At 38.0% G+C, this 9,639-nt stretch overlaps 1 protein-coding gene across 2 annotated transcripts in view; it reads right to left on the bottom strand.

The window, feature by feature from the left end:
* Window positions 1-2,234: 2,234 nt before the first annotated feature.
* QRSL1 (glutaminyl-tRNA amidotransferase subunit QRSL1) overlaps window positions 2,235-9,639 on the bottom strand; it is a 32,702-nt gene continuing 25,297 nt past the window's right edge. For both annotated transcript variants that reach the window (XM_003986421.6, XM_006931915.5), the window contains 2 exons: window positions 6,860-7,065; window positions 2,235-4,063 (listed from right to left, as the gene is read on the bottom strand). In XM_003986421.6, coding sequence (XP_003986470.1) covers window positions 3,843-4,063; window positions 6,860-7,065 — 427 coding nt within the window. In that variant the 3' untranslated portion in view covers window positions 2,235-3,842. The remainder of the gene's footprint in view (window positions 4,064-6,859; window positions 7,066-9,639) is intronic.

Here is a 9,639-nt window from a genome sequence, read left to right as displayed (position 1 = left end):
TTCTCTCCCTCTCTCTCTCAAAAATCAATAAACATTAAAAAGAGAAGAGTATGTTGGTACTGTTCTTCATTTGATTGGCAGAGCACAGGGGCCTTTTGAAGACCTTCAGTTCTTTGAACGTTGTTGGCCAATTCTCTATCAAAAAAAAAAAAAAAGCTCATGGAAATTGCTTTAAAAATATGCAGGCCATTGGTTCTTCCTATTTTAAAGTCCACCCTTAGGGGAGCCAGATCATCAGGGAGCTATAGAACTGGTCTCTAGTACAAGTTTTCAGCAAATTGTTATTTGGTCATGTGCCGTTAGTTTACTATGCATGCATTGATGTGTTGGTATTATCTACATGTATTGATAGTATCTACAGTTGACCCTTGCCCAATGTGGGGCATCGGGCACTGACCCCATGTGTAACTTTTGACTCCCTCAAAACTTAACTGATAACATAAAGTTAACATGTATTTTTTTAATGTTATATGCACTATATACTATATTCTTAACAATGAAGCTAGACAAAATTTTATTAAGAAAATCACAATAGAAAATACACTGTACAGTACAGAGCTGTATTGTACTTATACAAAAAAAAAATTCACACGTAAGTGGACCCATGCAGTTCAAACCTGTGTTGTTCAAGGGTCAACTGTGTAAGAAAATGACTTAAATTCCTAATTGTATGCATTTACTTATAGCTACAAATTATTGAGTGCTTAGTCTATCAAGGCATCATGCGTCATTTAAATTTAATCCTTCCAAACATCCCTTGGAGTAAATATCATCTCTATTTTACAAGTCAGGATACTGAAGCTCAGACAGGTTACACATCTTGTAAATGGCAATAATAGGGTTCCAAGTTTATTTGATTTTTAAATCGGTGGCCTTATCCATTAGGTAGCCTACAGGAAAATTCCCCACTATGTCATACTATATACCTTTAAGCATCTGTGTAAGTGTCTTGAGGAGAACTTTTATTTTTGATTTTATTCCTGGTTTTATTCTTTTTCGTTACTTTCATCGTCATACTTATTTCCTCAACTATTTACTTTTATGCCATTGTAATAATGTTTTTAATAAATTGCCTAAAATCCTTTTGGGCTTATATCCCACCGAGGTGTGAAGAAAAAGAAATGAAAAAAATAACCTACTGAGATCCTCCAATAATTACTTTTATTTAATGTTGGCTGGGTTTTTCTCATGTTATTTGACTTTATTAAATTTTCAGGTTTATGTTTTAGTGTACATGCTGCTTGAGTTATGAAATAACTGAGGAAAACCTGCTTTAAACTGTTCTCTGGCGCTTCTTACCACAATGAACAAATTTTAGCCTAGGCTTGCGCAGTCAGTACCTATTTAGCCTCCGTATAGATAATCAGATGTTTGCGGAAAGAGAGGGAGTTAAAAGTAGTTAATGAATGAAAGTTATGGTGGAAATTCCATTAGCTTGCTCCTGTCCTTGGCTGGAACAGGGTATGACACAGTCTGCAGGATCCCTGAGCTATACCAGCTCTCTTCACTGTCCTTCAGTCTAAAATCCTAAAGGTATTTCTTCTCTCCATTAGAAGGTACAGGTGATTTCCTAATGGGAGTCACCATTCTTTTTTTCTTTTTGTCATTCTTAGAAGCTCCTCTTCCAAACCATGCTCTTTTCTAGCTGGCTCAAGGTCCTGTGTTCCTGATGACCTGGTAGCAAATGGCCAAAGAGAACATTCTGCCTCCCTGGTTTCAAGTGATTTTCTTGGGAATGCGACTTTCCCACTTGCTCCCTGGGCTCTTGGTGGTGTTGGGGTGCCAGGTTTTGTGATCTCATCACATTTTTTCACTCTAGCGATGCTTCTTTTGTTGAATCTAACTGTTCTTTTTTTTGCTGTGTTTGATCAGGGAACTCATCTTACACTTGTAGCCACCTCTGCCTTTCAGAATTGCTTTGCTGCTAACAATTTCAGGGTTTAATTAGCTGGGATACAGAAACCATTTCCCACTTAAATTCCCAGACAGTGATTTGGTAAAATGAGATCTCCTAGATTTAGGGTAAAGATGGAGGAGAAAGAAAAACAAATTAGGTATTATTTCATGCTAGTTGGGTATAATTATGTGAGAACACTCAACGTTTCACTTCCTTATTTCAGGATTCACATCATTAGTGCAGCTCAAGCAGAGATACACGAATAAGAGAGATAGGAATAGGAGAAACTGTATACATATTCTTTGAAAAAAAAAAGTTATTTCAAATTATACACACATTGAAAAAAGACTAGGGCAAAGATTTATTATTTGCTTGCTTTTTACATCATATTAGCTCCTTCAGCTAAGATGGATTTCCCTCTTATAAAATAATGCAGTTCTCTCTCGTGAATTTCTTCCTCTTTCAGGGATTCAGAGTCAAGATTTGTAAGAAAACTAGTGGGCCTGGCACCGAAGGCTTTTATATAAAGTTTGTCCAATTGAGTATTTGGAAATGGAAGGATCCTGGGAGGAGAGAAAACTATTAATGAAAAGGTAACAGGCAGGTTAACCTTCTACCATGCCAACACTCCAGTGACTCTGCAGAAAGTTCTGCCACTTACATTTCCCCCTCATATAATTCATATTTAGAAAAGATTTCTTCCTTACTAAACAAAGTGAATTTATTAAAAAATAATTCAGCTTCTGACATATATGTATAGTAACATACAAATGACAAATTAGAAGACTTGATCAACACGAGATGACAATGGTGTTCTGGCAAAGACAAATCCAATGATGAAACTATACCAGGTAAATCTATGATTTTCATAAATATTTTCCCAATTTTTGAATACAGATTCTCATTAATGGCTCTTTGGGTTCAAGGGACTCAAAATAGAGAACACCTGTAAAGAAAGCCAAGAAGGCAAGGAAACCATAAGGAACAGAGAATCTGGGGTAAAGGAGGAGGCTATGGGCCTCCTCTCTTTGGCATCCTCACCAAATTATCCACAAGTTTTTCATATTGGGTATTTCTTGTGTATCTTGAAAGTTTCCCACTAAAGTCATGATCCACGACCAAGTTTCAAGTCCAAGATGGTCTCTCAAGGTTACAACAAATATTTCTGTGACACCAATGAGTTCATTTGTGATTGGTTAAATAGAAAAATGAAGTCAGTACAATGTGGAGTTGTTCTGGTTCCTTGGCATGGGGTTCTGGGAGAGCAGAAGTAAAATTTTCACCTTCAGCAAAAAAGGAGAAAGTTCTCAATCATTGCAGCTCTATTTTTAGAGAAATAAAGGGTGTCTGCACCTGTGGTTTTCCCCAGAGAGGCATGCCCCCAGTCCTGCATGACTCTGGGCCCCAGCAGGTTGTACTTCCTCCGGTGCTCAGAGCTCCTCTTGTACCTCCTTTGTTCAGAATTCAGAAGCAAATACTCCCATTTTATTGTTTTTGTGCATTTTTAACATCTCCTGGGACAGTCTCCACCACATGTTCAACTACCTGTCTGCCTGGCTGTTCAGGTTGTCTCTGGAGGTACAAATGACAGTTTTTATCAGCACTTTGGTTACAAAGATGTACAAGTTTTGAGAGGTTTATCCCTAAGCTTACTTTTACTCTAAGCTCTGTTCTTATTAATGAACATTTTTTCACAATGCATCATTTTTCAGGAACATGTATCTTGTGTTAATGCAGAAATCCTGTACTTTACACTTAGTGGATACTTAATAAATGCTGACAGATGATTTATAATTAATTAACTATATCACAAGAATTTTAAGAAGTGAGTCCAAGGAATGACTGTGTTGACAGTGAACCAAATTATAGGAATTTAGCAAGATCATCTGACTTCCCTAGGCTATAAAATTTTCAAGTTATTTTAATTTGTATGCTATATGTATCACTACTGTTTTAGAGAAACAGAAGCTAACTTTTCAATTTCAAAGACTGATGAGCAATCATCCATTAGCTCTTGAAGTTGAATAACAGGAAACTGTACTTGTTTTTCAAACCACTTGGCAACTGTAAGAAGCTGCTGGTCACAAAATGCACGTCCGATAAACTGTAGTCCTACTGGCAACCCTTGGTTTGAGAGCGCCACAGGGACACTCACCGCCGGCAATCCTGAAGAAAACAAGGAAACCCACGAATTGATTAATTCTTCATCGTAAGAAGTGGAGACTTCTGCTTCCCAGTGCTCGTAGGTACAAGACAGATGAGGTTAAAATACGTGTATTTATACGTGTATGATATACGTGCTTCCGTACCTTCCTTTGCTCACTTAACAATGTATCTCAGAGGGGCGCCTGAGTGGCTCAGTTGGTTAAGCATCTGACTTCAGCTTGGGTCATGATCTTCTGGTTCGTGAGTTTGAGCCCCACATCAGGCTCTCTGCTGTCAATGCAGAGCTGGCTTTGGATCCTCAGTCCCCCTCTCTCTCTGCCCTTCCCCTGCTCACACACATGTTCTCTCTCTCTCTCTCTCTCTCTCTCAAAAATACACATTAAAAAAAATATATATATATATATATATGTATATACGTGTGTGTGAGTGTGTGTGTGTGTATCTTGGAAATCACTGTGTATCAGGTCACAAAGACTTCCTTCATTCCTTTTTATAGCTGCATAGCACTCCGTTATGTGGTTTGTGCCATAATTTATTCACCTATCTTCAATGATTGGGTATCTGGGTTGTTTTCAGTATTCAACTATTCCATACCATGCCCCGGTGAATTACCTTGCGTACATGTTTTTTAGTATTCTTGAAAGTTTCTCAGATGAAAAGGGATTGTTTCATCAAGTGATAAATGCATATGTAATTAGACATTGCCAAATTCCCCTCCAAAAAAGTTGTATTATTTTGAACTCCCATTGGCAAAATGCTTTTTCCCTGACAGCCTTACCGATCGAGTATGTTGTTGAACTTTTGAATTTTGGCCAATTTGTTATATGAGAAATGGTAGCTCAGGGTAGTTTTAATTCCAGGTTTGGGGCAGAGAAAGTAAAAGATCCTGGGATATCTTGTTATGCCATAAAATAAGGAAGTTTTTAGAAATTAATGGGGATAGGTCTAAGGGATATATGCAACTTGAAAGGGCTCTTGTTGGCCAAATTTGGGACATATCAAAACCAATAATGACACTAACTGTTTACAATACATTGAATTGAAAAAAAGGGAAAGCTATTCTTTAGAGAAGACTGCCAGCTCATATATATAGAAACAGAAAAATCAACATTTTGTAATTCTCTAAGAAATAATTTAGGCAAGGATCATCAACAGATCTAAAACTGGGTTCAACATTATTGGGGCACCTGGGTGGCTCAGTCGGTTAAGTGCTGACTCTTAATTTTGGCTCAGGTCATGAGTGGTTCGTGAGATTGAGGCCCCCATGGGGCTCCGTGCATGGAGCCTGCTTGGGATTCTCTCTCTCTCTGCCCCTCCCCTGCTCATGCTTGCTCGTTCTCTCTCTCAAAATAAATAAACTTAAAAAAAAAAAAGATTGTTGGGGAATAGGATGTTCACGCAATCTCAAAGTATCAGCTCCCCGATTGGTTATAATTGATAAAAGGAACAATGTACCTTTACAAGGAAAACATCTGGCAATTTTCTCCTTAACCAAGGGATCAACTTAAAGTCTCTAAAAGTGGAACAAACTGACATGAACTGTTTCCTGGCATGAAGAGTATATAGTATTTCTGCAACAGTTGTTTGACTCAACCTAATCATGAGGAAGCAATCTGACAAAACCAGATTATGGATGGGACATACTATAGGGCAAGTGCACTAGACTCTTCAAAAAAAGTCAATGTCAATTAAAAAAAAAATTAGGAGGTGGGGCATTTCTTATCAGAAACTATGCAAACCAGAAGAAAGTAGCATAACATTTTTTAAGTGCTAAAGAAATGTCAACCCCAAATCCTATATCCAGTGAACATGACCTTTAAACATGAAAGGAAACCAAGACATTCTTAGAAAGAAAGTGAAGAGAATTAGTTGCCAGCAGACTTACCCTAGAAGAAGAGCTAAAGGAATTTAAACAAAAAGGATATGATAAAATAAAGACTCTATATGCCAGTGAGAAATGAACATAGTAGATAAAAGTATGGGGAAATAGAACAGGCTTTCCTTTTCTTGAGTTTTCTACATTATGTTTGATGACTAAAACAAAAATTATAACACTGTCTGATGTAGCCCTAAAAAACAAAACAAAACAAAAAAAACACCAAAAACATAGAGAACTAGGGGATTGTTCTAGATTGTTTTAGATTACATTTGCTAGATAAGCAAATGTAATATATCAGGGGAAAAACAATTTTATAAAAGACATTTTTGGTACAATTGAGAAAATGTAAATATGGACTGTTTGGAATATTATTATATTCATGTTAGTTTTCCTAGATATGATAACGAAATTGTGGTTATGCAGGAGAATGTTTGTATTTTTAGAAGATTTATGCTAAAGTATTTAGGGGTGAAGTATCATGATGTTGAAACTTTCTTTCAAATTATTCAGCTAAAAAATGTGTGTGTGTGTGTGTGTGTGTGTGTGTGTGTGTGTGTGTACAGAAAGAGAGGAAGGAGAAATTAAATGAGGCAAAATGAATGAATCCAGGCAAAGGACATATGGGTACTCATTATACCATTCTTTCAACTTTTCCACAGGTTTGAAAATTTCCAAAGTAAAGTTAAAATTATGCTGTTAAGGGGACTGATTCTGAATATGCGTGTGCATGGTGGGTCAAGTGCATGCATGCCTAAACATTACACACACCACACACATACACACATACATGCACCCCTAAACATTCTAGAAGGACAAGCTGTTGCCTTCACAGAACAATGTAGTTAGAATCTAAGTTAAAGACCAGATGCCAGTCTAAAAACTTAAAGAAAACCAGAACATTCCTAAAGGATCCTCACCTGCCATATTTACAGCCTGTGTAAAAATATCATCCTGGGCGCTTCGCGTCCTGTTGTCCTCTTTAATGAACTCCAGGTATGGCACCGCCTCACTCAAGGTGGTGGGGGTCAGCAAGACATCCACTCCAGAGTTAAAAACATTCACAAAATCATTAGCAATGAGCCGTCTCACTTTCTGTGCTTTGATGAAATAATTTGCATAGTTTCTGTGGAAAAAGAATAGATGATATTTTAAGGATTTTTTTTTGTTATTTCTTTGAATCAATTTTCATGTATAAGGCTCGTTAAACAGTGACTGGATTCTTGACCTTTATAAGCAGGCACCGCTGAGATCCCTAACAACACACAAAAATGATTTTTGTTCAAGTGTGCTGTTATTCTAAAAATCTGTATCAGGAGCTTAATCAGAATTCACCGCTAGATACAATTCTACACATCTAATCACAAAATATTAACACTTCCATGGACATCTTTAAACCAGAACATTTATTTTCAGGTGAAAAAAAAAAAAAATCAAGTGCATAGCAGTCAAATGACTTTTCCAAAGATTACATGGATTGGTGGTGGTAAAGGAAAGATCAGAACTTAGGTCTTTGGAGGCTTATTTGAATTTTACCTTCATTAAAATGTCTTATTTCACCTGTAGTATAATGATAACTCATTATTATAAGAATTTGAAATTTTTCAAAATTCTAATATGCCATCATAATTAGACACAAGGAGACAGGCTCTGGAAAGATAAACTGGAGTGTCTGCAATTCTGTATTTTATGGATAGGAACACCCCCCAGAATGGGAATCTGAAATTCATGAAAAGATGCTTACTCTACTGAAAAGATTAAGAATTAGCCAGCTACAGAAGTGACTATTAGTCAATCATGCAAAGAAAGGGAAAAATAAAGCACTCTTTAGATCCTCCTGAAGTGAATTAGAAAGGCTGGCAAAAGTACCATTTTTAAACTTCAGTTTTCTCACCTGTAAAAATGTATACAACTACTCCAGTCTTACTAAGGACCAAATACAATAAAGACAAAAATGTGCTATAAGAATCCTATAGGGGCACCTGGGTGGCTCAGTCAGTTGAGCATGCAACTTCCGCTCAGGTCATAATCTCACAGTTGGTGGGTTTGAGCCCCACGTTGGGCTCTGTACTGACAGCTCATAGCCTGGAGCCTGCTTCAGATTCTATGTCTGTCTCTGTCTCTGTCTCTGTCTCTCTCTCTCTCTCTCTGCCGCTCCCCTGCTCACACTCTGTCTCTCAAAAATAAATAAAAATGTTAAAAAAAATAAAAAAAAAAAACCAATCCTATAGAAATATCAAATGTCCTTACTATCATTGGACCACAGGGTCTATAGGGAGATAAATGCAAGTATCACCTATAATTTATACAATAATAACACTTGATGGCTTAAATAATGTCATTAATAGCATCCCCCAAACCTCAATTTTATTAAAACATTTTTTGTTTTCTATTAAACTTTTTCCTACTTTAAATATGGTTCAAAAGCAGAACTTCTGCTTCCATTAATGATAGAGTAACAGGGATACAATTTACCCTGCCATAATAAACAATTAGAAAACTAGGCAAGGGGCACCTGGGTGGCTCAGTTGGTTAGCGTCTGACTTCAGCTCACGTCATGATCTCACGGTCCATGAGTTCTAGCCTCGCATCGGGCTCTGTGCTGACAGCTCAGAGCCTGGAGCCTGCTTCGGATTCTGTGTCTCACTCTCTCTCTGCCCCTCCCCCACTCATGCTCTGTCTCTGTCTCTCTCTCTCTCAAAAATAAACATTTATTTTTTTTTTTAAATTTTTTTTTTCAACGTTTTTTATTTATTTTTGGGACAGACAGAGACAGAGCATGAACGGGGGAGGGGCAGAGAGAGAGGGAGACACAGAATCGGAAACAGGCTCCAGGCTCCGAGCCATCAGCCCAGAGCCTGACGCGGGGCTCGAACTCACGGACCGCGAGATCGTGACCTGGCTGAAGTCGGAGGCTTAACCGACTGCGCCACCCAGGCGCCCCAATAAACATTTAAAAAAACCACAAGTTTTTAAAAATTGAGGATCCCAACATTTGTGTGTGGGGGTTATATTTATAAATATTAGGGTCTAGAAATAGACCCTAATCCAATTTCAACTTAGGTCATGATCTCACGGCTCATGAGTTTGAACCCTGTGTGGGGTTCTGTGCTGACAGCTCAGAGCCTGGAGCCTGCTTTGGATTCTGTGTCTCCCTCTCTCTCTCTGCCTCTCCCCTGCTCATGCTCTGTGTCTATCAAAAAATGAATAAACGTTAAAAAAAATTAAAAAAAAAAGAAAACTAGGCAAAATAAAGCAACCATTTTCAGATACTACACAACAGGCATTCAAGAGAGGGAGTTCAGAACTGCCTGGAGGCAGTTTCCAGGCTTCAGCTCAAACGAGAGGAACCTATGCAAGTTTCAGGGGGCAGTTGTCAGAAAGTTAAAGAGACCAAGATTGGAAGTTCAGGGAGGCCAAGACAACTGGAACGTGTAGGGAAGAGTACTGAATAGGAAAAGTAGCACACAGAGAGGGCTCAAGAGATCTGCAGTGAGCCCTCCAGTCTTTGGCTGAGTACTGATCTGTGCTTGTAGGAGATGAAATTCTCAAGCTGGGGAAAGAACCACTGAAAAATCAAACAATTCCAAGAGCTCACATAGGGCTAGAAATAGTGTGTGTTCCTAACAGCCAAAGTGGAAAGACTTCATAATACATGAGGCTTCTGGCAGAAGCTTCAAGGGTATTGCCTACAGTAGAG

This window comes from Felis catus, chromosome B2, assembly GCF_018350175.1.
Source record: "Felis catus isolate Fca126 chromosome B2, F.catus_Fca126_mat1.0, whole genome shotgun sequence".
NCBI lineage: Eukaryota > Metazoa > Chordata > Mammalia > Carnivora > Felidae > Felis > Felis catus.
Note: the sequence above shows the minus strand (reverse complement) of the source record. Positions and strands in the feature narration are given on the sequence as shown.